This window comes from Pseudorca crassidens, chromosome 11, assembly GCF_039906515.1.
Source record: "Pseudorca crassidens isolate mPseCra1 chromosome 11, mPseCra1.hap1, whole genome shotgun sequence".
Taxonomy (NCBI): Eukaryota; Metazoa; Chordata; class Mammalia; order Artiodactyla; family Delphinidae; genus Pseudorca; species Pseudorca crassidens.
The window spans coordinates 5398372-5426371 of NC_090306.1; the positions used below are offsets into that span (position 1 = coordinate 5398372).

At 46.8% G+C, this 28000-nt stretch overlaps 1 protein-coding gene across 2 annotated transcripts in view; it reads right to left on the bottom strand.

Annotated features, from left to right (window-relative positions):
* Positions 1-28000, bottom strand: part of ANO2 (anoctamin 2) — a 338080-nt gene that overhangs the window by 25961 nt on the left and 284119 nt on the right. For both annotated transcript variants that reach the window (XR_010932208.1, XM_067695483.1), the window contains exon 20: positions 12112-12257. Coding sequence is in view for 1 of the 2 variants with exons in the window: in XM_067695483.1 (XP_067551584.1) it covers positions 12112-12257 (146 nt within the window). In the remaining variant the exon portion in view is untranslated. The remainder of the gene's footprint in view (positions 1-12111; positions 12258-28000) is intronic.

Sequence of the window (28000 nt, forward strand, 5' to 3'; positions counted from 1 at the left end):
TGTCCGGAGGCCTTAGCTCGCAGCTCTTAAAGCAACTAAAGAAATTCCTCTCGTCAGGCCTTGAGGAAAACTCCGCAACTGGGCTGTGAGGGGTCTGTGGCGAAGGAGCTTGAAGCCCGCTCTGAGGTGGGCGACAGTGATGATTAATGTCATGGCTGCTCCTGGGCCAGCATTCTTCCCTCCGCTCGGAGCCAGGGAAGGGGGATTACCCTTGAAGTCCTTAGTAAGCTCTTCAGGAAAAGGGTTTGACATTGGAGATTCCCTCAAAAGCTGACCGCTCCCCTCCCAGGTTTTTGCAGCCTAATCCCTCCCTCTCCCTCTTGGGTTTCTCTTTGTCTGCGGCCAGCCCAGCCCCACCACCCATCCTGCCCATATGGGGCTCCCCACCACCACCGCCCCCACCTCAGGCCGACTCCCAGCCTCCCCTTCGCCTCGTGGCCCCTCCCCCCAGGCCTGCTGCGCCCCAGTTCCAGCTCAATTTAGAAGAACGTAAATATAATACATCTCTCCCTGCCCCCTCCCTCTTCCGATGACCTGCCTCACTGTTACAACCGACAGGCCCCAGTGGGCTCAGTGCACTTCCTGTCAGCATGGGTGGTCCTGGGGGTCACGGGGAAGGAAGCTGACAGCTGAGAGCAGGGCCAGGGATCACCGTGTCAGGCACACCAGAGGGAGTGGGCAGCTTCGGTTTCACTGCTCTCATTTTTGTTAAAGCCCAAGACAAGGGCCTTTCTGGGCCTGGGGAGGTCTATCCCGTTGGGACAGAAAGAGGAAGCCTCCCTCTGCCCCATGCCTCCACTGAAGTCCAAGTTCCTACTGGTCCTGATGGGATTCTCCTGTGGAATGGTCTGCAAAAGACTCTAGTCTCAGTTCCACTGATGGGTCTTCGGGGTGACCTGAAGCAACTTGTGTCACACCCTGGGCCTCTTGGTTTTGAGATGCACTGTCGAGCTGGTATGCATGAACTAGGATGTCAGCACTGGAAGGGGCCCTGGGGGTAATCTGGCCCAGGTAAGGGACCCTGGGGGTTACCTAAGTCCAGGAAAGGGACCCTGGAGGCGATCTGGCCCAGGTTAGGGACCCTGGGGGTGACCTGGCTTGAAAGTCTTAATTCTTATCAAGACACTCGATGAATGACGATTCTGCGCACCACTTGCTTCTGCTGGGGTAGTGAGGTCTTGTCCCTGCAGACACCTCCCTGCTCTCGCACTCAAAACTAATCTAGAAGTGTGGGCAGGTGAGGGTGACACTGACCCTGTTTTACCTTATGCTTTTTGAAATATATTAGCAGTGGTAGCAGCACATTACTGGTGACACATTACACAACTGGTTAAGACCACAAGCCAGGGGGTTGCACCTCGGCAAGGAAAAACTCATCATCTGGTCTAACTCCCTATGATACTGAGGAGGAAACGAGGTCCAGAAAGATGTTGCGACGTGTCCAAAGTCACCCTGCTGGATACAGGCAGAGCCAGATTCACATCCAAGACCCCTGAAGCCCTGGGAAGGCGGGAAGGAGAGATACTGCTCCCTTTACCCTACAGGGATCATCTGAAGATCCAAGGGGCTCTGAAGACAGGGGTGCAGAGAAATGGGAAGTCATGGTGTGATTGCCGTTGCCAAGCCTTAGGTATCCAGGGGGATGCAGAAACTATTGCTCCAGCAAGGTTCTGACGTCTGGGCTTCTGTCTTCTCTCCCACCAAGCTCTTTCGCAGCGCGCTACCTGTGAGCAGCATGGACGTGGAGGGGCTCACGTTACTCCTTCTCCTGTTTCCCTGGCTTAGCCCCCGGAAAGGAGCTCATAATAGGCCTGGGGTGGGGGAGGGGAGAAGGCAGCCGCGAAGGGGAGGGGCACAGGGGGCGTGGAAGGAGGCGGCGGCGAGAAAGAGAAAGAAGGATAACCGCCACCCTCCACAATCCACTCACGGGATGATCAGCCTGTTATGAGAGTTGACGCCAGCACTACTAGAATTTAAGATTGTTTCAGCCCGGATACGGCAAAGCTAGATAAAGGATACCCTCGTTTATTCAGTCACCCCTTTGCAGACTTCTCCAATGTTTTCCGGGCCCATGCAAGGCCCTGAAATTAGCTTCCAGTGGGGCATGGCTGTCTTGGGAGGCGGCTTGTCTGAAACCCTGTGAGGGAGGGGCGCTAAAATACTGTGGAAGGGGGGAGGGGCGAGGGGAGGGGAGGGAAGGGACCCTTTGAGGAGGAGCTGCCACAGAGCCGGTTTTGTCCACGGGGGTGAGAAGACACAGGGAGTGCCAGGGCAAGGGGCACAGACACGGCCAGGCAGAAACGGGGACGTGTGGGCTGTGGGTGAGGAGCAGTTGGGGGGCTCACTGTGGCGGCACTCAGGACGCATAAAAGAATCTCAGGGCGAATAACTGAAAAGCTGCCTCACCAGGGCCTTGCTCAGGATGTGGGGACGCTAGAGGCTTCTGAACAGTGGATGGTAAGACCAACACCACCGGAGCAGAAGAATCAGAAGGCTGCAGGCGGATGCTGGCGGCTGTGAGGGCGTGGCGGGGAAAGCACCAGGGCGGGAGGCGAAGAGGCTGAAGGAACAGGAAGGAGCGACTTCCAGAAACACCCCAGAGGAAGACCAGCCCTGCCGGAGGGAAGGTGTGCAGACAGCAGCGAAGGAACAGGAAGGAGCGACTTCCAGAAACACCCCAGAGGAAGACCAGCCCTGCCAGAGGGGAGGTGTGCAGACAGCAGCGAAGGAACAGGAAGGAGCGACTTCCAGAAACACCCCAGAGGAAGACCAGCCCTGCCGGAGGGGAGGTGTGCAGACAGCAGCGAAGGAACAGTGATGTCTTGGCTTCTGAGCCAGGGGCCTGGAGGGTGGTGAGACCATAAATGTGGTGGAGAACCCGGAAAAGAGTCACGGAACCAAGTCTCTGAGCCGACGGGCTGAGAAGTGTTTTCCCCGAGATGCAGTCTCTTCCTGACCTCATCTGAAGTCTCAGAACAAGCCTGAGGGGGCTTCCCTGGTGGCGCAGTGGTTGGGAGTCTGCCTGCCAGTGCAGGGGACGCGGGTTCGTGCCCTGGTCTGGGAGGATCCCACATGCCGCAGGGCGACTGGGCCCATCAGCCACAATTGCTGAGCCTGCACGTCTGGAGCCTGTGCTCCGCAACGAGAGAGGTCGCGGTAGTGAGAGGCCTGTGCACCGCAATGAAGAGTGGCCCCCGCTCGCCGCAACTGGAGAAAGCCCTCGCGCAGAGATGAAGACCCAACACAGCCCAAAAACAAATAAATAAATAAATTTAAGAAAACAAGCCTGAGGTGGCAGCTGGGAGACAAGAGTCTTGCTCCAGTGCAGAGTCTGTCCTGCCTCTGTCGGCACTTTCTGGAGAACCCAAGGAAGCTCGGTGAGTGGGCAGTCACGGGCTGGGGGCAGAGGAGGACGGACAGTCCTCGGTCACACACCTCTGCTAAGGCACAAGGGAGCCAGAGACCCCCAGCCTCTCCGAAGCAAGCAGAGGGGGCTGCATTTGTTCTGTGACAAGGAGGCCCTTTCCTGTAACCGCTGGCCCATCACTCTCTGCCTCTAGCCCCGAGGTCCTGGAGGGCCCGGCCCCCCTTGTTGCCTCTGTGCCCCGAGTGCCTGCTCGGGGCCTGACACAGTATTGCCCCCGGCGTGGAGGGGAGGGGCGCTGCAGGAGCCAGGACGTGAAACTGGGCTGAGTTTCAGTCCAAGTCTGGGGGAGAACCCTGCCCTCTGCCCACTTCCACCGGGATCAGTGACTGGATCCCTGAAGGCCAAGGAGCAAATGAAAACCAGAAGTGACTTTTCTTGGAGGGAAACTCTCATGATAAACGTGTCTCGCTTTGGTCTTGGGAGATGAAAATTGCTGCATATAAAAAATAATAAAAAGGACTTCTCTGGTGGTCCAGTAGTTAATACTCTGCACTTCCACTGCAGGGGGCGCGGGTTCAACTCTGGTCAGGAACTAAGATCCCACATGCCGTGCAGCGTGGCCAAAATAATAATAATAATAATAAATATGACCACCACGAAATGGGAGGCCGGCCCAGATACCACGGGATAAAGAGCAAGGAGGCCTCAGTTTCTCTGCCACGGAAGGAAAGGGAGTGGGAGGAACATTCCTTCAAGAAATAGTTTATTGAGCCCTTACTATGTTCCAGGAGCAGGGCTGAGGGTTGCAGCCAGACAGGAGTGAGACTCAGTGTCTGCCCCAGAGCACGGCCATTTCCTCCTGTGCCAAAGCAGGTACAGGAGAAGAGAAGAACCGAGGATGGGAGAACTGAACAACGATTCTAGGAGATGTGTTTGAGCCTGAACAGCTCACCAAGAACTTGCAGCAGCAAACAGGCCAACACAGGCCGGTTTAGACCCACCAGACGTGCACACGTGGGTGTCCTCAGATGCTGCGCCGCCTAGCGGGTCTGAACTTCATCTGAAAGGACGTCAGTAACCAATGTTGAAGGATTCTAAGTAGAAAAGATAATACGTTCTGGATTGCCTTTTAGAAAAGCTCTTTTAAAAGCTGGGAAGGAAAAGGCAAAGAGGGAGTGGAGAAAGAAGCAGTTAGGATGCATTTGCAGTCATTCAAAGGAGGAAGGGGGAGGACTTACATGGAAATCCAAAATTCTTCCTAGAGACTGTAGACCAAGAAAGCCACCCTGTCATATCAGTAAACAAAGGATGCTGGGGCCATCAAGCCATCAGCCACTGCAGTCCCCATACTGTGCACCCTGAGGGGATTCAGGATGGGGAAAGAAACCAGGATACTGGCCCCAGATAGCTGAGGTGCATATCAAAGGAATGATTTCAGTGAGCCCAGACTCCTGCCTCTTCCTGTACAGTCCTGAGCAAAGTGCTAAATTCTTTAACTTGAGATGTCTGCTTTTTCCTTAATTAACAGTAATCTTTTGATGCTCCAACTACTTGTTTTTTGTTTGTTTTCTTGTTTTTTGCCAAAGTCTCCCAGGCTTAGAAGTCCTCCGCGTACCTGCCGAATAAGACGTAATTCTCAACTCTTAGGTGGTGCAATGTTTTTTTCAGTCGACAAGGCAAAGCCAGTGAGGTAAATAGAGTCTGGATCTTCCGGAGCAGGCCTCTCCCCAGCTAGATGTGCTGCAAAGTCAGAAAGGAGTCACGGAAGAGAAGTGAGGGTCTACGCCAGTTCACGGATGCGTCTCCCGAATGCTGAAGTTCAAATTTGCAACTTGGTGAGACAACTTGGGTGCAGCTGCAAGGGTGCAGATGCCCTGGTCTCTGGGGGGAACCTGCCCATGCGTTTCCATCCGCAAGGTTATTCTTACATGTCTTGGTGGGCATATCCAGAGAGCAGGGGAGACTGACAGCTCTTGCCCCTTCAAAATAACAATCTGACCTTTACTCCTAATAAATAAGGAAATGTGCAACCACCAGTGCACCTCCTTTTCTATTCGGGGTTTGACAGGACTGTAAGCTCATGACTGAGAAAAATGAGACCCCCTATGATGACAATGTCAATGACAAGAAGAAATTCATCTCCTCGCCCACATGAATGGCCTGAGGGCCTCAAAGCTTGGGCTGCATTTAGGAAACCAGAGGAGGCTCTAAGAGGGATAAATTGAATTCCATTCCGGAGTCAGGAAGACAATAGTGATTATTTCTTGGATGACTAGAGGAACAAACATTTGTGGGTTTGAGATAAACAGATGACAAAAAAGCCCATCTGAGACGCCAGACTTGACAAGCAGAGCCCTAAGACCTTTGTGTTCTCTGGAGGGACAAGTATCTTGGAATGTTTATATCTCAGGCTTCTGAGTGTGATTCTTAGAACTGTCTTGGAATCTCGTACCCTCAGTCTTTAAACATTACTGTCTGATCTGATCCTACTGCCTGATGGGATGGGAGGAACCTCCAGGGCTCACTACATGCAGGGGCTTCAGACTGTTTTTAGTCAATTCCTAGATTAAAGAGAAAGAAACCAGACACCTGACACTAACAGCGGCAGCTGACTGTCACTGAGAGAGTATCCAGACCAAGTGTTTTAACTACTCCAGATTCATCTCCTGGTTTTCAGAAGCATCCTACAAGGTAGGTGCTATTTTCATCAGAAGATGCCACTTTTCAGGTGAGGTAATCTGGCCTGGCTGACCTGAAGCCTCAAGCCATTGTAGGACAGGAAGCCCGGCAGTTGACCCCAGAGCCAGCCCACCCTTAACCACACTTAGCCTACACTGCTAGATGAAGTCATCGTTTGGTAAAGTTTATTCTGCGGCCTAGTCTTTGATCGTACATGGGATCAAATACTCCCTGAAAGGGTGAAGAGGATAATCCAGAGATATTAGGGATGAAAGACATCTAACTCAGAAACATTGTCCTGGGACCTCCCTGGCAGTCCAGTGGGTAAGACTCCATGCTGCTAATGCAGGGGGCCCGGGTTCGATCCCTGGTCAGGGAACTAGATCCTGCATGCGTGCTGCAACTAAGAGTTTGCACGCCACAAATGAAGATCCCACATTCTGCAACTAAGACCCGGAGCAGCCTAAATAAAAACATAAATAAATGTTTTTGAAAAAAAGGAACACTGTCCTTGCGCTTACAGAAAATACAAAATAAAATAGTCATGTCTCTAAAATGATTGGTAACTTAGCAAAATGGCCTAAAGGGTTCTGTGAGTTTCTGTGGAACCCAGCATGGAAAGCCCATGTGTGGTCCAGGCTTCATCCCCGCAGACAAGGCTGAATCAATATCAACCTGAATTGTTGGAGAGACTGTCCTGGTCTCTAAACTTGTTCTTCCCTCTGGGTGCCTTATAAATGATTCATGAATGAAAGAATGAATATGAACAAGTGAATGTGTCCACCCGTGCTTCCTCATTCCCTCTCCGTTCCCCTCCCGCACTAGCTGCCCATTTTCCTCAAGAGAAACAGAGCTCATGCATCGTCACGGCACCGACCAAGGTCCTACCCCTGCTCCCTGCGGCCTGATGCAAAATGCAAACTTCTCAGGCCTCCCCTAGAGTTCCCCGGCAACCCCTGGCCTTTCTCTGTCCCCTCCCTACCCCAAAGCATCGTTTGCTTTGCCAACAGCTACTCACGGCCATGAGACTCTTTGGACTTGCCAGTCCTCTGCCTTGGAATGCTCTCCCTTACTCAGATTATTAATAAGTGGACCCTCAGAATCAGAAGGGACCTTGTGGATCAAGACCAATCTCCTACCTGGAGCTGGAAACCTCTTTTTTTTTTTTTTTTTGGTGATACGCGGGCCTCTCACTGCTGTGGCCTCTCCCGTTGCGGAGCGCAGGCTCAGCGGCCATGGCTCACGGGACCAGCTGCTCCGCGGCATGTGGGATCTTCCCAGACCAGGGCACGAACCCGTGTCCCCTGCCTCAGCAGGCGGACTCTCAACCACTGCGCCACCAGGGAAGCCCTGGAAACCTCTTTAGAACATCCTTGACCCACCATCAACCAAGCCCTGCTTTGAAAACGACCCTTCCACTTAAAATTATTAAAAACTTACCTCTGTTAAGAAACCTGCCCTCATTAATAAATAAAGGCATTCATTCCCTCACTCGTCTTTGTTTATCAGACATGTCGAGTGCCTGTCACGTGCCAGGGAATGTGCTGGGCTCTGGGGGACATGAAAAGTCATGGGCGTCACTCACTGCTCTTTAGACGGGTCTGCAAAAGAATGGCTATTACCATAATTCTGTAGGATACACCATCAGTGTGTGCACCAAATGCAACACTGGGACAGAAAAGCAAACAGTTAATGATTCCTCTCAGCAGGAATGGGCTTAGGAAGACTTCACCGAGGAAGCACTGTGAAAAGCTAACTCTTAAAGGATGAGTCTGGAATATGCACGTCAACAGGTGGAATGAGGTGGGCATGGGGGCTGGGAATCTCAAGCTGAAAGCACACTGACCATTCTTTCATTACCACTTGACTTCAGGGTAATAAATAACTCGTACCCATCGGAAGAGTATTTCGTACATGGTCTATGGCGAAGGGAATTGGTCTAGTCCTTTCAGAAAGCAATTTGGTAAAACAAATCAAGAACCATACAATGGCCATCCTTTAGATGTAGCCATCACATCTGGGGGAGTATATCTTGAGGAAGTAATTACAAATGCGGAAAAGATTACATGCATGAAAATAATATACACTGGATTTGTGAAAATAGGGGAAAAACTGGAAACTGAGCCTCCAATTCACTTCCTTGGAAGAAAGGTAAATAAACTATGATCCATTTATTAGAGGGTTGATTTATTATGCAGCTCTTTGCTTTAAATATTATATGACAATTTGGAAATATTTATTCATATAAGGCTAACTGAAAAAAGAGAAATGTGTGCATATGATCACAACTTTATTTTTTAACTCATAAATATTTAAAATATTTAAATGTTTAACATATGTGTTACTCTTAGAGGAAAACATAGGCAGAAGACTCTATGACATAAATCACAGCAAGATCCTTTTTGACCCACCTCCTAGAGAAATGGAAATAAAAACAAAAATAAACAAACGGGACCTAATGAAACTTAAAAGCTTTTGCACAGCAAATGAAACCATAAACAAGAAGAAAAGATGACCCTCAGAATGGGAGAAAATATTTGCAAATGAAGCAACTGACAAAGGATTAATCTCCAAAATTTACAAGCAACTCATGCAGCTCAATACCGGAAAAACAAACAACCCAATCCAAAAATGAGCAGAAGACCTAAACAGACATTTCTCCAAAGAAGATATACAGACTGCCAACAAACACATGAAAGAATGCTCAACATCACTAATCATTACAGAAATGCAAATCAAAACTACAATGAGATATCACCTCACACCAGTCAGAATGGCCATCATCAAAAAATCTACAAACAATACACGCTGGAGACGGTGTGGAGAAAAGGGAACCCTCCTGCACTGTTGGTGGGAATGTAAATTGATACAGCCACTGTGGAGAACAGTATGGAGGTTCCTTAGAAAAGTAAAAATAGAACTACCATATGACCCAGCAATCCCACCACTGGGCATATACCCTGAGAAAACCATAATTCAAAAAGAGTCATGTACCACAATGTTCATTGCAGCTCTACTTACAATAGGACATGGAAGCAACCTAAGCGTCCATTGACAGATGAATGGATAAAGAAGATGTGGCTCATATATACAGTGGAATATTACTTAGCCATAAAAAGAAACGAAATTGAGTTATTTGTAGTGAGGTGGATGGACCTAGAGACTGTCATACAGAGTGAAGTAAGTCAGAAAGAGAAAAACAAATACCGTATGCTAACACATATATATGGAATCTAAGAAAAAAAAAGGTCATGAAGAACCTAGGGGCAGGACAGGAATAAAGACGCAGACCTACTAGAGAATGGACTTGAGGACATGGAGAGGGGGAGGAAGGGTAAGCTGGGACGAAGTGAGAGAGTGGCATGGACATACCACTACCAAATGTAAAACCGATAGCTAGTGGGAAGCAGCCGCATAGCACAGGGAGATCAGCTCGGTGCTCTGTGACCACCTAGAGGGGTGGGATAGGGAGGGTGGGAGGGAGACGCAAGAGGGAGGAGATATGGGGATATATGTATATGTATAGCTGATTCACTTTGTTATAAAGCAGAAGCTAACACACCCTTGTAAAGCAATTATACTCCAATAAAGATGTTAAAATAAATAAAGAAATAGGAACATTTTTATTTAAAAAATAAATAAAATAAAATATGTGTTATTTAAAAATAACAAAAGGGGCCTAAGATATGACACCAAAATGCTACCAAAAGTTGGGCTTGAAAAAGGAAAGTTCTGGGAGACATGCTTCCTTCTGTTTTCAAACTTTTTGTTTTATGGTTGTTTTGTTCCCTCTTAACCTGTAAGTAGTTTGCTTGTTTGTTTAATCTATGGAATGAATTTTACTCTCTACAATCTTGGGGTGAACTTCTTCCAAAAATCACCAAGTCTTCTACTTCTTGTTTTTCCTGTCTTCTCATGACTTGGTAAGTGACCGAGTCTGAACATGGCACAGTGCATGACTGTTTAGTGACAGTGGCTGACGAAGTACAACATGTTTTCCTATACCCTGCCTTCCTGGGGCCTCAAGACCATTAGGAGAAACAGCAACACTTGACACAGCTTTTGTTTGTGCTACACACTCTTCTACGCACTTCACAGACATTAAGTCATTATATATATATATATATATATATATTTTTTTTTTGCGGTACGCGGGCCTCTCACTGTTGTGGCCTCCCCCGTTGCGGAGCACAGGCTCCGGACGCGCAGGCTCAGTGGCCATGGCTCATGGGCCCTGCCGCTCCGCGGCATGTGGGATCTTCCCGGACCGGGGCACGAACCTGTGTCCCCCGCATCAGCAGGTGGACTCTCAACCACTGCGCCACCAGGGAAGCCCAATTCATTATATATTGATACAACAATCCCATGAAGTTAGGCTTAGGACTAGGGTTACGGTTAGCCATTTACCCAAAGCCATCTAGCTAGTTGGTGATAGAGCCAGGATTTGAACCCAGGGAGTATGGCTCAAGGGTCTCTGCTCTTAATCACTCAAGACAGGGAGCTTTGAAATAGCCAGCTCTCTGTACAGACAGGCAGACAGGCATTAACACCTACACAAATAACTGCGTGGTTGGGGGGAGGGGCTGGAAATGGAGGGTGGAGTTTGAAAGACAGAGCTATGGGGGTTCTAGCGTAAGCCCCTTCCCGAATGGAAGCCTCAATCTGGCATCGATCTCTTTCTGAGAGGATGGCAGGCGCAGAATGACATCTGAAATCTGAGCGGTCATCTCTGCGTAAATATAGGGCTCAGTGTTGGAGAGGGATGACAGGTAGCCCTTAGCGAGAGGCAAAAAGCATCAGAGAGCTGTGTGTTTACACAAACTGTGTCTTGATATTCTCTTTGTCTATTGTTCTTGAGGCAGACATAATGAATGTTTCTTCTCTGGGGCGTTTATTCAGATGACAAAGCTCAGGCTTTGCCTGGAATTGTAGAGACCCCAGAACTCGAACAGAACTTTGTTGACCATCTCATCTAGACCTTGTCCATCCCTCTACCCTTAACACACACACACACACACACACACACACACACACACACACAGACACACACACACTCTCTCTCTTATGAAGACAGAGGATACGTATCCATTAGAAATAACAAGTGAGGTACCTGGTACACAGAGGCGTTAGTAGCCCCTGTTAAAAGGAATTAACCAAAGAAGGCAGGAGTCATTATGCAAACACAATGAGGGCCCAATGATATGAAGTCCTGAGTGATTCTTTCGTTGGATCTGACTCATGTTTCTCCATTCACTCTAGATTGAGTCAATGTTTACATGATATGTCTGCCCTCTCGGTCCTATGTTTTTAATTCATTAGTTCCAAGTCTTGGAAACAGGCTACTCAAATATTCACCCCAGTGAAAGCTCAGGGTTATTAATAAGCAATAATAAGACAGGTGTTTGCAGGCAGCTGGTCCGAGCTGGGACACTGCTCACGATGGAGAACACGTGGCTTCCGAACCACGTCTGAAATGACCGTGTTCTGTTGGCCTGCGCTGCACGCGCTCCTACTCTTAGGGCCTCATCCAAGAACAGTCAGAGACTATAACTAGAAATCTTCCTCTCACCCCCTACCCAAAACATCCCCGCCATTTTTAGAGGAAAGATGACATTTTCCCCAGCCCCGCCTGATCAGTGAGGAACTCTCCTACATTCTCCTCGTCAAGGTTTATATGTCCTTGTCCCAAGGGTCAGAGGACTACTTTCCTCGTTCTTAGCGGAAATTCCATTCTTAAATATCAGACTTCCCAATTTGCCTCTCATGGTAGAAACCACGGGAAGGAACCGAGAGACGACACCTGTCATTTGACAGATGAAGACAGGTGGCCCCCAAAGAAGAAGGGACCCTTTGAGGATCAAGTTGGTGATGAGATGCTGCCGGTTCGCAGACCAGGGCTCCTTCTGCCCACACCCTCCTCAACTTCCACGTGGCACTGAAGGCGACACCGTGTCGCCAGGAAGCCCGGGAAGGAGCAGAGGCTGCCTCAGTTATTTTCCTAACCCTCCCCCTGACCCCCTCATCTGAACGCACCCCCAGTGGAAGGAAAGCCCATGGGCTCTTACTCATTTCCATGTACTCTGGCGTCAGTCCAGTGTGCGGTTCCAGGCTGTAGTCTAGACCCCACTGCTCTGGGTGCTTTGAACAGGCGGAGTCAGCTTGTCCAGGCTCTGCCTCACCTTTCAGCTTCCGAAATAATTTCTTTAGCTTCCTGGAAAAGAAAGGGATCCGTCACCAAGAGCCTCTGGAGGAGAGGGTTAGTTCTTCAGCCAGAAAGGAGAAAAACAACTAAGTTATGATCCTGGAGCCATCTCTCATCTAAGGACAGAGAGAGGAACACTAAGGAGACTACTTTTCTCTTAAAGACAGTCCCAGGAGGTCCTTTGTCGGGATAATAAAAGGGTCATCCGGCAAAGGACCAAGTTTCTTCAAACCCGAAGAAACTTTTAATTCTTCCTGCTGTTTGATAAGCAACAGGAGTGTTGGCCCTTCCTGTCCTATTTTCTAACGGGTGATCTGTCCACCCTCTTCATGGGGAAGGGAGGGTGTTTAGAAAGTAGGAGAAAGATGCCATCTTCCCACCTCAGACATTTTCATGTGTTAATAACATGAATAGCGTATGTCCATTAAAGCCAAGCTAAACGTTGTCCACCATTGCTATGGGGTGAATCGTATCCCCCCAAATTCATATGTTGAAACTCAGAGCCCCAGTGTGACCATATGTGAAGACAGGGCTTTTAGGAAGTACTTATGGTTAAATGGGGTGATAAAGGTGGGTCCTAACCCAAAGGATTGTTCGCCTTGTAAGAAAAGGAAGAGACAGCAATCTCTCTCCACCGTGTGAGGTCACAGTCATCTGAAAGCCAGGAAGAAGGCCCCCACTAGAAACCAAACCCTGCCAGTCCTTACCTTGGATTTTCCAGCCTCCAGAACTGCGAGAAAACACATTTCTGTTGTTTAAGCCCCCCAGTCTATGGTATTAGTTATGGCAGCCTGAGTAGACTAAGTCAACCACATTCAGGACATTTTTGGTCTAGAATGAGAACAAGACAATAATGGCCCAGCCTCTTGGGATTGGTATGAGGATGAAGTGAAACAGTGTTTATACCATCCTCAGCACAATATCTGGACATAGTAAGCATTCAATAGATGCTAGCTATTATTATTTTTAATATTAAATGCTAAGATTAATTAAATGCCTGAAGGTACGATCTTTTCATTCCTCCCACTGTTACACAATACACAGAGAATGAAATGAGGATAAGGAGTGAGGTCCCAGTTCTGCTGATCGGTCTAAGAGGAAGTTTCTAGGAGACTGTGGAAGGAGAACTAACAGCAGAACAGTCAGAAGCATAAACCTGAAATGTTTAAAGGGACTGTGCCTATAACTTAAGGTTGTTTTTACCATTTTACAGCTGGCAGGGCTGAGACTCAGAGTGGCTAGGGGTTGCTTGCAGCCCAAAGCCTGGCATAAGGACCCAGGTCTTCTGGCTCTGGCCCAGGTTTCTTTTCCTCCACAATTCACGGTCAAGGTCTCCATGAAGGAGACTTGGGATGGACACATGGAATTCATGAGAGCAAGAACCAAAAAGAGAAGGGGAACCGAGCGGATGGGAAGCAGAAGATCACCCTTCCTTCCCACGTGAGTCTCCAGCCGCCCCTCTGTTCGAACCTGCTGTGGCTATCGCTCATTCAGGGGAAATCTCTGATTGTTCTGGTCTGTAGCTTACAGTTCCCGATAATCCTAAATTGAAATCTCAGCTCTTCACTCCCTGGTGTGTCAGATAATCTCTTTAGCCTCAGTTTCCTCCTTACTAAATGAAGATGATGCTAAAAGATAGGTCCTAGAACCAATTCAATGAGATAAGGTATATAAAGGCAATTTAATAGCAACCATGTTTGGAACAAGGTAACTGCTCAATAAATGTTAACTATCATTAATGTAAAAAAACAAACTAAAATAAAGGGATTGTAAAGTCCATGTTCCATCCGAATGCAGGAATCCTCCCCACACACACATCCTCACACAAGGCCATCCAACCCCTGCGTAGCTCTTTCCAGAGGAGCACTCACGAAATCATTAGGCATCTCATTCTATCGTTAGAAAGTGTTCAGGCAAGTAGTGGGAATCCCATGGTTCAAAATAATGTTTTGATCGGTGCCTTGTCCAATACCACTGCCATCAAGAAGCCTGTAGTATTGTGGTATGGGTAAAAGTCTGATCTTGGATGTCAGGAAGTTGTTCTTTAAAAACCTAGTTTTACAACTCACCAGTTATAATTTCTTGGGCAAGTTATGAAAACTCCATAAGCTTTAGTTTTCTTATCTATAAGATGAGAAAATAAATATTAACTGGCCCATTGGGTCAGTTAAAGGAGATAATCTATGTAACATGCTTAATTTAGGGCTTGGTACGTGTCAAGAGCTCCATAAATATATCGTCCTTATCACTGTCATCCTCATCATCACAGGAGGATCTAAAGAATGAGTTGAGATCCACAGAATCAACAGTAAAATAAAATATTTCATGATAAGAGAGCAAGCAACGATTCTGTGATCACAAGAAATTAAGAAAAGCCTAGATGGAGGCTGAAGATTCTGAAGCCAAATAGTATGAAGTGGCTGAGACCCTGTCTGTGAGTTGGGACAGAAGGACAGGATGAAGAAAAAACATAAAGAAGAGAGAGACAAGAAAAGAAGGGAGGGAGAGAGGGAAGGAGGAAGGGAAGGTCTACAACCAGAACTCAAATTAAGACTTTTCTGCCAAGTACCAGGAATCAGAAAACTCGGCCACATCTTTAGTAAAGAATAGTAAATGGGGCTTCCCTGGTGGCGCAGTGGTTGAGGGTCCGCCTGCCGATGCAGGGGACACGGGTTCATGCCCCGGTCCTGGAGGATCCCACATGCCACGGAGCGGCTGGGCCCGTGAGCCATGGCCGCTGAGCCTGCGCGTCCGGAGCCTGTGCTCCGCAACGGGAGAGACCACAACAGTGAGAGGCCTGCATACCACACACAAAAAAAGAATAGTCATGGAAAATTGAACACATGCGTATATCCCTGTCCACTTCTGAAATGCTACCAAAATGATAGTGAATGAATTTTAAAATGTATAAAACCACAAGGTTAAAGAAAATAGTCATGACTACAGTAGAGTATGAGAGATATTAATGACCATCTTGGAAGATGAACAGTGAATGAAGGAGTTAGCAAAGCTGTGATGGCTGAATACCAAGTACCTACAGTGGAAGACAGAAGGGAAAAGCAAGTCAACTCATGCTGAAAAATCTCAGACAGGCTCAGGAATTGCAGGCACCAGGTATCAGCAAAGGCAGGAGGTAGGGATTAGTCAAGGCACTATTAAAGGAACAGCAGACCCTAATCTCTCTGTCCACCATATTGCCCAAGTGACCACCACTTCCCAACACCAACAGGAGCAAAAAGTTTATTCAGAGAAGAAAATGAACCAGGGAAACTCTGGATCTGACATAAATCCAATAAAATGATAGGAAGTTAAAAATCAATAACCTCTTAGGGAAAAAAGAAAATAGAACCAAAGACAAATATATGGGCAAGAGGAAAGAAAAGAGAAGGAAATTAATCAGTCTATGAACTTCAACATTTACGCAGAGAGAGAAGACAGAGAAAATGGTGGGGAAGAAACTACAAGAGAAATATAAGAAAATGTCCCAGAGGTGAAGGACATGCACTTTTTTTTTTTTTTAATTTTTTTGGCCACACCACACGGCATGTGGGATCTTAGTTCCCCAGCTACGGATCAAACCCACACCCCCTGCATTGGAAGTGCATAGTCTTAACCCCTGGACCGCCAGGGAAGTCCCAGGACATGCACTCTCTGATTTTAAGGACCTACTCACCAAAATGAAGAAAGAAAAGATCTCCACCAAAGCATATCACCTTGAGATTTCAGAACGCTAAGAAGAAAGAAAAGGATTCTAACAGCTTCCAGGTCCAGAAGGACAAAGATAGATTCTCTAAAAATTATAAGCAAAAGGATATTAGAATTCTCAACATCAGCCCTTTACAATAGAAAACTCCAGGGAAATGTATTGAGAAGGCAAATGATTTTTAGCATAGGATTTTATACCTAGCCAAAGTATACAACGAGTGCAAAGGCAGAATGAAGACATTTTCAAACATGCAAATTTTCAAAAAAGATATATTTCTATGCCTCCATCCTCATGAAGTTCCTGGAGGATGAATTTCGCCAACCAATAAAGCAATAGAGAAAACAGTATGGAATCTGGCAAAGAATCCACCAGAAAAAGAAGTGTTGGACCTAACAGGGATTGATAGCTGTATGGAAGGTTTAGTGAACAAACACTTCCGGTCTAAACAGGATAATGGAGGGTTCCTAGAGGATGGTCTCAAGGAAAAAATAAGTGTGACCAATAAGACATCTGATGTGTTTAAAAAGAATGAAATATTGCCATTGGCAGCAACATGGATGGACCTAGAGATTATCATACTAAGTGATGTAAGTCAGAGAAAGACAAATATGATATCACATATGTGGAATCTAAAAAATAATACTAATGAATCTATACACAAAACAGAAACAGACTCACAGACATAGAAAACAAACTTATGATTACCAAAGGGAAAAGGGACGGGAGGGATAAATTAGGAGTTTGGGATTAACAGATACAAACTATTATACATAAAATAGATAAACAATAAGGATTTACTGTATAACACAGGGAACTATATTCAATATCTTATAGTAACGTATAGTGAAAAATAAACTGAAAAAGAATATATACACATATATGGCTGAATCACTTGGCTGTACACCTGAAACTAACACAATATTGTAAATAAACTATATTTCAATTTTTAAAAATGATAAGGCAAAACCCAAAAAATAAATAAGAAATAAAAGACATCTGATGTGTTTAATGAGGTAATTAAGCTGGGAAAGTGGACACTTAAACAAGTGTCACCAATATGGTATAATGAGTATTATAAAGGGAGAGATTTAGGGAATCATGGGTAACCTAACCTGCAAGGTTTCCCTGGGGAAAAGCTGTGTAACCCAACCGAAGGATGAAAGATGATAGAAGCAGCATGGGAAAGTGAGAGAGAGCTGTGGAAGGGGAAGGCGTGTGTTCTAGGCAGAGGGAATTATTTGTGCAACAGCCAAAGACAGTGCGCGGATGGTCACTGCAGGGAATAAAAGGAGACCCAAATGTTCAGAGCATGAAGTAGGAGAGAAAGTGATGAAAGATGACTTGAGAGGTAGCACAAGTTCATGAAGATGGCCTTGTAAGCCATGTGGATGTGGCGGTTCAAGTGAGAGATCAGGGTAGCAGAGGCCAGGATGATTGCCATGGCCATGGAAGAAAGCAGAACGAGACACGCTTAGGAGGCGCGGTTAAGAAGCTGGTGGGGAATTGCAGTTGGGAAGGGAAGAGGAACCGAGGATGACCCCCCAAAGTCCTTGGCCGTGTGGGTGGGTGGTGGCAGAGTTCGCTAAACTGGGGGACACAAGAGGAGAGGGGGAGGAGAAGTTGTTGAGATGGAGGGTTTCATGAGACAATTAAGTAGGGATGTCTAGTAAACAGTTATATGTGGTCTAGAGCTCTGAAAACAGGTCCGGGTTGGAGCTAGAGACCCAAGAACCATCACGGAAAGAACAATGGAAACTCTAGCAACGAACACCTCCTGTGGGTGGCGTGGAGGGGAAGGAGCCTTCAGAGGGCAAGGAAAGAGCAGTCACAGGAAGAGATGCTCGACTGTGAGACCCTGTGGCAACGAAGGCCAGGGCAGAGGACGGCCTCAGGAAGGACACCGCGGTCAGCCATGCAATACGCCGTGGGGGGGTCCAAACAGCCACAAATAGTTCTTACGAACCTCTCCTTACCGGGAGTCTCCCTCCTGGAGATCTCAGCGCCCATTAAAAACATTAATAAAGGAAGTCCCCCGAGAGCAGGATCTAAGAGGAATCCTGCACGTTGTATAACACACAGACGGGGCGTTTGGAAAACTTCACATTATGATTCCTACCGTATGATGCATTCGTTTGTTAAAATAACTCCTTTGAGGTTACCCTTGTCTCCTTTTCATCTGCTCTTTCTCTGTCCCTTGTGAATGACAAGTCTGAGAAACTCTGTCCAGAAGCCTCTGAGCCTTTCCCCTGCATGTGCCCCACAGGCTCACCCTGAGACCACGGTGACTGTCGGTCACGCCTTGGCCTCCTGGCTGCAGGATCCAGGCCCCAGGAGTCCTCCACAGACCCTGGCTTCACAGACCTCGAGCCTCGTGAAAGAAGGCAGAAGCAAGCCCGCCATGGGCCGAAGAAGAGAAACACATCAGCCTCGGAGCTGTGTATTCCTCTTCTTGACACAGGACAGGATTCAACTTTGTTCCTTAAACCTCTGATTCACAGCCATATTCCACTGTATTGAGGGGAACACACAGCTTCCCTTGCCTGTGATGGCTTTAAAGAGAGACTGTTTCATGTCTTTAAATACAATATTTATCACATTTATCAAAAAAAGAAGAAAGTTTATGAAATCTTCCTGGCTGTGTGCAGGGGTATATTGGCTATTTTGGGGTGTGATCTGGTGCTTCTAGCAAGAATAGGGACTGGGGGACATTTTGCCAGCGGAAGTATTAATTCATCAGCTCTGTCCATCTCAGACGTCACTCAGGAAAGAATCTGGCACCTGAAAAAGAGCATTTACCCTTACACACACCACACACACACACATACACACACACACACAGACACAGACACACACACACACACACACACACACACACACATTTATCTCCCTGAATGATTAAAGGCCATTTCCAATTTTGCTTCATGGAATACTAGAGCTGAGTTTGAGATAAAATTATAGCGAGGACTTGGGATGTGCTGTGGCGTGTTTGGGGGCACCATGACGCCTGGATCCAAAGTCCATTTTGCACAAACACATATGGGAAAGGTGGTGTGTGTGTGGCGGGGGAGATGAGGAAAATCCCATCAATGGACTCAGATCATAAATAGCACAAGATCGGATTCTGCCCCGCGAGCCGGCCATGTCTGAAGTTATCTCAGACGGAGCTGCCAATGAGCATTATTCTGGAGCCTGTTGTGCTGAAAACCACCTGGCTCCCCTCTGGAAAGCATCTTCACAACTGTGTCAGGCCCCAGGAGCCTGGGGATGTGTGAGTGGGGAGAGTCCAAGGCCAGGCCACACAACTTCAGCTTCATCTAGTATCATGTCCTCATTGCCCGTGAAGAGTTACTGCTCCCAGTTTTGCTGCTTCCTCCGAAAGCACTTCATTTTTCCATCTCCAGGGGCTCTGAAGCAGGCCTAGCAAAAGTGGGACATGCTTCTGTCTGGACGGTGCTGGCCTTCCATGGTGGCCCTGTCTGGGGCACCTGCCAGATTTAGGGGTAGCAAAGGGAGAGGTCTGGAAGCTGAAGATGCTTATCTTGGTCCCAAAGGACAGGTGTACAGTATTCATGGACATGCCTGGTATCTGTGCCAGCCCCGTGGAGGCCTGCGGGGTTAAAATGCAAGAATATTGTGCTGAGTCAGTGTCTCCCAAGCAAAGGACACGTGCCACTAGCAGCTCATGTGATGTTTTTGGAAGGTCACTAGACTTGGCCTAACATCTCATTAGAGCACCTGGAAGAATTATTCACTGCTCTCAGCTCATCCCTCTGATTGCAGTCCAGGAGAAAACCCCAGTCTGCTGCTGGTATGTCTTTAACAACTCCCCGGGACTTGTGCAACTTCTTTTTCAGTAAAGAGAATGCAGATCTTAGGCTAACTTCATGGATTAATAATGGATCAGTTTTATTGTATTTCTTTCTACTATTTGCTATTCAGGGTAACTGATAGTGTTAGTTTTCCACTTTCAGAAATGTGATGCACTTAAAAAGTGAATTGGTTTAGAGGAAATTAATATGCAAATAGCTGTCTAGGTAGGTAATGGAAAACAATTTAAAAGTTGGCTGACAAATGACTGAAGATTGGGAAACAATCTAATGCAAGAAGCCTACTGGACTGGTCGACTCAAGAAGACACTAGAATTTGTAGTGGTGGTGCTTTTAGCAATACACACACATGCACGCACACGCACACATGCACGCACATGCACGCACAGAGAATCTAAGGAGAACCGTGCACCCTTAGGGAGTTAGATAAATTACAGCCGACTACCTGGCTTACCAGCAAAGCCAGTTCAACAGTCTTTAACATTTTAAAATTCGCTTTGGCAGAATCTCAGCAAATTGCTTTCAGAAGTAAATAACAAACACGAAAAATGATCAATTTATGTGTATAACCATATTTTTTTTACCCCAAATATTCTTATCCAGTATGATTACCTACATAACTCCTCAGACTTGCTTCTGTTTTTAAAAATCAAGTCTGGTCTCGAAGATTAATATTTATCTCCCTGAGGGAAAAAACTGGATGCAGGCTCTGACGGCACCGAAGAGCTACCATGAACCACAAGCCACGGGTCCCAGAACATAAGAGAAAAACACTGTTCCTGAGAAGGTCTTTTCAGCTCACTCCCTGGACTCGAAACACTCAGAGAGCATCACTTGTAAACATAAAAGCCAATGACACTCAGTAACACCTTGGCTACCTGTACCCCCAGGAACGGTTCATCCTTTCTCGGATACCCATATATTCTCTTTTCTAGAGACCTGAGCATATATGCAAGCTGTATTTTTGCATAACCATGTGTCTTTCTAGAATAACTTTCCCAAGGTCTCACAGGGACTATATTGCAATGCCTGGATTTAAACCCAGATCTGTTCAACAATCACTGCCCTACAGAGATGTGTTGCCTCCACGAAAGAGTTAAAGACCACTGGGTCTAGTTTTTATAATTCACACTATTCCTTCGTCACTGTCAGGCTCAGTGGTCATTTCTCTTTTGCCTATAAAAGACTCCCCTTTTTTATTGCTTATTTCATGTTTCTCTATCATACATAAGGATGTTGCCAGGTGCATGAGCTCTGGATTGATGGGTCTAATCTACTGAGAGTGGGCTCTGCGTGGGGCGTGGAAGACCCAATAATCATAATCGTGGCGATTTCAGGTGAGCAAACTCAGTCACAACCTGTAGAATTGCAGAGAACTTTGAAGATAAAATACCGTAGGGCTTGGTGGGAGAACTTTTGCTCTACATTCCTGACTTCAACTATATGATTAGGTTGTATGTGTTCACTAACAGATTAGGAACTAAAATGAGGAAAACTATTTTGGAAGAGAAGTGACTTGTATTGGAATCGGCAGTGACCAATTTCACTGAATAGAGGAGAGGTTCATAGAATGCTAGAGCTGAAATGACAAAATCTTAGAGATTATTACATTATTATATACTAAATAGGTATTAGATCCTGTTGTATATTATGTATTATTATATGCTTTTCCTCAAGAGATGAGGATAGTGAGACGTAGGAAGTGACTTGCTCACAGCTTTATGAATTTCATGCGAATGCCATCAATTAAAGTGCGCCATAGCAAACACACATCAAGCATAAGGAAGGAAATTTCGCCTTCAAGGAAAACAGCTGTGTGTAGGTATCATCTGTCATGGAGCTGATAGAGTTGATGGGCGGGGAACATCCAACATACTGTCCAAATGACTGAGTTCTTGCCTCTCTTACACCCTAAAAAAGGCTTCTGGGGGCTTCCCTGGTGGCGCAGTGGTTGGGAGTCCACCTGCCGATGCAGGCGACACGGGTTCGTGCCCCGGTCCGGGAAGATCCCACATGCCGCAGAGCGGCTGGGCCCGTGAGCCATGGCCGCTGAGCCTGCGCGTCCGGAACCTGTGTTCTGCTACGGGAGAGGCCACAACAGTGAGAGGTCCCACGTACCGCAAAAAAAAAAAAAAAAAAAAAGACTTCTGGGTCCCGAGTGGATGGGCCAAGTGGTAGAAGAGATGCCTGGGAATGAACAAATGGCAAGCTGTCTCCAATTCCAACCGATGTACTGGAAAGACAGGTGTGTTCACCCGGATGTTTGGAGGGGACTGGAGGCTTTCCTTTGTAGCAGTGGTGGAGGGGATGGACTCACGGCTTCGAAGGGGCCAGATGTGGCGTTGGCACATCTTTTTCTCGGCATGTATATTTTCTGGATGTTTGTCCATCACAAATGTGTTCTCTCTGAGATGGTAAGCTCCTAGACCACAGTGACCACGTGTCTCACCAGCTTTGTTTGATGACTATCACGGAGTGACTTTCAACCAGGAAGCTGAGAACGAGGTGCTGTTTCAGAGGGTTGAGATGCCCAAACCATGTTCTCCTCCAGCTCCTCTGAGAAAAATCACGTGCCCAAGTGCCTCCTGTGGTTACCCCAGTGTGGGGACAGAAAAACAGCCTAACTGATGGCCAGTGATGGTGAGACCCATTCTGACGACTGGGATGGCAAAGTGTTATGAGAGAATGCTCATTCTCATGCCTTGAAGTAGGGCTCTCATGAAAACAGGTTTTCTTTCCAGATAAATCCGATTGTCTCCATCATAACTTGAGCTCTCTAATTGTGCTTCTGAGAAAGACCAAAGAATAGCTTTCTCTGGGGATCTGTCAGACAGTCACAGCCCCCCATGGGAGCAGTGACTGGTGTAGCTTTCCCTAAAGAAAGGAGTGGATCATGTATGTCTGCTAATAGTTCCAATCAGCCCCAGGCACCTATGCTCAGCGACCCTTAAGCAGACTGAGAGAGATTTGGGGCTCTCACCCTTGCCATGACCCTGGCATGCCCCAAGACCGGTCAGGCACCACTACCTCATCTTCTCCTAAAGCAACACCTGAGTCACTAAGTGTTTTGATAAACCCGAGTCAGTCCGTTGTTTGTTTAGAAAATAAATCTACATCCAAGGGAACCTGTTTCTTTTTTTTAAATTTATTTATTTTTGTCTGCGTTGGGTCTTCGTTGCTGCACTTGGGTTTTCTCTAGTTGCGGCGAGCGGGGGCTACTCTTCATTGCGGTGCACAGACTTCTCACTGTGGTGGCTCCTCTTGTTGCGGAGCCTGGGCTCTAGGCGCGCGGGCTTCAGTAGTTGTGGCTCGCGGGCTCTAGAGCGCAGGCTCAGTAGTTGTGGCGCACGGGCTTAGTTGCTCCGCGGCATGTGGGATCCTCCCGGACCAGGGCTCGAACCTGTGTCCCCTGCATTGGCAGGCGGATTCTTAACCACTGCGCCACCAGGGAAGCCCGGGAAACTGTTTCTTTAAACAAAATAATGGCAGACCAACTTGTTATATGTGACAGTGACAGCCTTCTTTGAAGCCACAGACGCAGCCCCCTGCTTTCGCAGCTTTCTTCGACTGCTCCAAGATGCCTGGCCTTTGCTTGTCTGAACTCTGGCAGAGTCTGCGCCAGAGAGAGAGCACCCAGCCACGTGCAGTCTATTTTGTCTCCCAAACTAAAAAACTAATCTCTGAGGAGATAAGGGCCATTTCATATATATTTTTCTGTATTTAGTTGTATACAAATCTTGTGTAAAAGTTAAAGAAAAAGAAACAGAGAGCCTTGTGTTATGGTCTGAATGTCTGTGTCCCCTCCAGAATCTATATGTCCTACCCACCAATGTGATGGTATTAGGAGGTGGGACCTTTGAGTGGTAATTATGTTGAGATGAGGCCATGAGGGTGGGGCTTCCACAATGGTATTGGTGCCCTTATAAGAAGAGGGCACCACCAATGTTCAAAGCAGCACTATTTAGAGTAGCCAAGACATGGAAGCAACCTAAATGTCCATCAACAGATGAATGGATAAAGAAGATATGGTACATAGATACAATGGAATATTACTTAGTCATTAAAAAGAACGAAATAATGCCATTTGCAGCAACAGGGATGGACCTAGAGATTATCACACTAAGTGAAATAAGTCAGACAAAGAAAGATAAATATCATATGATATCATTTATATGCAGAATCTAAAAAAAATGATACAAATGAACCAATTTACAAAGCAGAAACAGACTCACAGACTTAGAAAACAAACTTATGGTTACCAAAGGGGAAAGGTGGAGGGGGGCATAAATTAGGAGTCTGGGATTAACATATACACACTACTTTATATAAAATAGATAATCAACAAGGACCTGCTGTAGAGTACAGGGAACTCTACTCAATACTCTGTAATAACCTATATGGGAAAAGAATCTGAAAAAGAATAGATACTATATATGTATATGTATAACGGAATCACTTTGCTGTATACCTGAAATGAACACAATATTGTAGATCAACTATAGTCCAGTATAAAATAAAAATTAAAAAAAAAAAAGAAGAAGAGAGAACCAGAGCTCTCTCTCCACATATACACAGAGCCTGGGTCACATGAGCTTACAGGGAGATGGTGGTCTTCATCAGGACCAAACCGGCTGGCTCCATAATCTTCAACTTCATGGCTTCCAGAACTGTGAGAAATAAGCTACCCAGTCGATGCTATTGTGTTACAGCAACTCAAGCTGATGAAGACAGCTGGGAAGGCTCAGACTGCAGTTTTTGTGGGTATAGCTCTGTGGTATCCAATTCTCATTTTTTAATACCTGAGCCATACAAGCCAAGAGATGAAGGCAGTGGTATTCCCTGCAAGTGCTCCTGCAGTGTGGACAGTGTTATTCCTGGTTACATAGCTCAGGGCCTGGCTCTCTACCCTTATAGAATATTCTGTTGGACACTTATTGTTCTCAAATTCCTTTGCTGCTTAAACTAGCCAGAGTGGACTCCAAGGTCTGCTACTAAGAGCCCAGGCCAATGACATGAACAAATGCAGCTGGAAATAAAGGGATTAAACCAGTTTCTTTATTGCAGGATTTCTCAGAGCCATTAAAATAATGTGCTTAGTAAATCTCCAAAAGGGAGACAGAGTGTGTGGCAGTATCTTCACCTAACCTTGTGGGGACTGTCTGACGACTGCGTCACAGGACGGATAATCTTGCAAGAAGTTTGCAAAGAACTCTGAGCCTGGTACAAACTGTCCATCCAGTCCTGCTAAACAGAACTGGCCCAGCCTATAAGAGTTACCCCTGATCCTCTCTGTCATTCCCTGGCTCTCTGATGCCAGGCTAGCTGAAAACACCCCCTGAAACAGATTTCTTTTTTTACAACTAAAAAAGCAATAGAAACAAAAGGCAGAGGGGGCGACATTTTCCTTTGACCTGAAGGTAGATTTTCACCTGTTTCATCCTCTTTTTTGGGTCCAGTGCTCGTGAGTCAGCAGTTATTTTCATGACTATCTCAATGCAAAACCTAATGAAAGGGAGGACCTTGAAGATGGCAGAGGAGTAAGACGTGGAGATCACCTTCCGCCTCACAAATACATCAGAAATACATCTACATGTGGAACAACTCCTACAGAACACCTACTGAACGCTGGCAGAAGACCTCAGACTTCCCAAAAGGCAAGAAGCTCCCCAGGTACCTGGGTAGGGCAAAAGAAAAAAGGAAAAACAGAGACAAAAGAATAGGGATGGAACCTGCACCTCGGGGAGGGAGCTGTGAAGGAGGAAAGGTTTCCACACACTAGGAAGCCCCTTCGCGGGCGGAGACTGCAGGTGGCGGAGCGGGGGAGCTTCGGAGCCGCGGAGGAGAGCACAGCAACAGGGGTGCAGAGGGCAAAGCGGAGAGATTCCCGCACAGAGGATCGGGGCCGACCAGCACTCACCAGCCCGAGAGGCTTGTCTGCTCACCCGCCGGGGCGGGCAGGGCTGGGAGCTGAGGCTCGGGCTTTGGAGGTCAGACCCCAGGGAGAGGACGGGGGTTGGCGGCGTGAACACAGCCTGACGAGGGTTAGTGCGCCACAGCTAGCCGGGAAGGAGTCCGGGAAAAAGTCTGGACCTGCCAGAGAGGCAACAGACCATTGTTTCGGGGTGCACGAGGAGAGGGGATTCAGAGCACCGCCTAAATGAGCTCCAGAGACGGACGTGAGCTGCAGCTACCAGTGTGGACACCAGAGACGGGCATGAAACGCTAAGACTGCTGCTGCAGCCACCAAGAAGCCTGTGTGCAAGCACAGGTCACTATCCGCACCTCCCCTCCCGGAAGCAGGTGCAGCCGCCACTGCCAGGGTCCCGGGATCCAAGGACAACTCGCCCGGGAGGACACAGGGCATGCCTCAGGCTGGTGCAACATCACGGTGGCCTCTGCCACCGCAGGCTTGCCCCGCATTCCGTAGCCCTCCCTCCTCCTGGCCTGAGTGAGCCACAGCCCCCTAATCAGCTGCTCCTTTAACCCCGTCCTGTCTGGGCAAAGAACAGACCCCCTCAGGCGACCTACACGCAGAGGCGGGTCCAGATCCAAAGCTGAACCCCAGGAGCTGTGCGAACAAAGGAGAGAAAGGGAAACCTCTCCCAGCAGCCTCAGGAGCAGCGGATTAAAGCTCCACAATCAACTTGATGTACCTGCATCTGTGGAATACCTGAAGACAATGAATCATCCCAAATTGAGGAGTGGACTTTGGGAGCAACTGTAGACTTGGGGTTTGCCGAATGCGACTGACTAGTTCCTGATTTCTATGTATATCTTAGTTTAGTATTTAGAGCTTATTATCATTGGTAGATTTGTCTATTGATTTTGTCACTCTCTTCCTTTATATATATTTTTTCCCCCTTTTCTCTTTTTGTGAGTGTGTATGTGTATGCTTCTTTGTGTGATTTTGTCTCTATAGGTTTGCTTTTACCATTTGTCCTAGGGTTCTATCTGTCCGTTGTTTTGTTTAGTACAGTTTTTAGCACTTGTTATCATTGGTACATTTGTTTATTTGTTTGGTTGCTCTCTTTTTTTTTTAATTACTTTTATATTTTAATAATTTTTTTTTAGTTTTTTATTTTAAAAACTTTATTTTATTTATTTTTTCTTTCTTTCTTTTATTTTTTTTCTCCCTTTTCTTCTGAGCTCTGTGGCTGACAGGGTCTTGGTGCTCTGGCTGGGTGTCAGGCCTGAGCCTCTGAGGTGAGAGAGCCAAGTTCAGGACATTGCTCCACCAGAGACCTCCCAGCCCCTTGTAATATCAATCGGCGAGAGCTCTCCCAGAGATCTCTGTCTCAATGCTAAGACCGGGCTCCAATCAACGACCAGCAAGCTCCAGTACTGGACGCCCCATGCCAAACAACTAGCAAGACAGGAACACAGCCCCACCCACTAGCAGAGAGGCTGCCCAAAATCATAATAAGTTCACAGACACCCCAAAACACACCACTGGATGCGGTCATGCCCACCAGAAAGACAAGATCCAGCCTCATCCACCAGAACACAGGCACCAGTCCCCTCCACAAGGAAGCCTACACAACTCACTGAACCAAACTTACTCACTGGGGGAAGACACCAAAAACAACAGGAACTAAAAACCTGCAGCCTGTGAAAAGGAGACCCCAAACACAGTAAGTTAAGCAAAATGAGAAGACAGAGAAAGACACAGCACATGAAGGAGCAAGATAAAAACCCACCAGACCAAACAAATGAAGAGGAAATAGGCAGTCTACCTGAAAAAGAATTCAAAGTAATGATAGTAAAGACGATCCAAAATCTTGGAAATAGAATGGAGAAAATAAGAGAAATGTTTAACAAGGAACTAGAAGAACTAAAGAGTAAACAAACAATGATGAATAGCACAATAAGTGAGATTAAAAATTCTCTAGAAGAAATCAATAGCAGAATAACTGAGGCAGAAGAACAGATAAGTGACCTGGAAGATAAAATAGTGGAAATAACTACCACAGAGCAGAATAAAGAAAAAAGAATGAAAAGAATTGAGGACAGTCTCTGAGACCTCTGGGACAACATTAAATGCACCAACATTCGAATTATACGGGTCCCAGAAGAAGAAGAGAAAAAGAAAGGGACTGAGAAAATATTTGAAGAGATTATAGTTGAAAAATTCCCTAATATGGGAAAGGAAATAGTCAGTCAAGTCCAGGAAGCTCAGAGAGTCCCATACAGGATAAATCCAGGGAGAAACACGCCAAGAC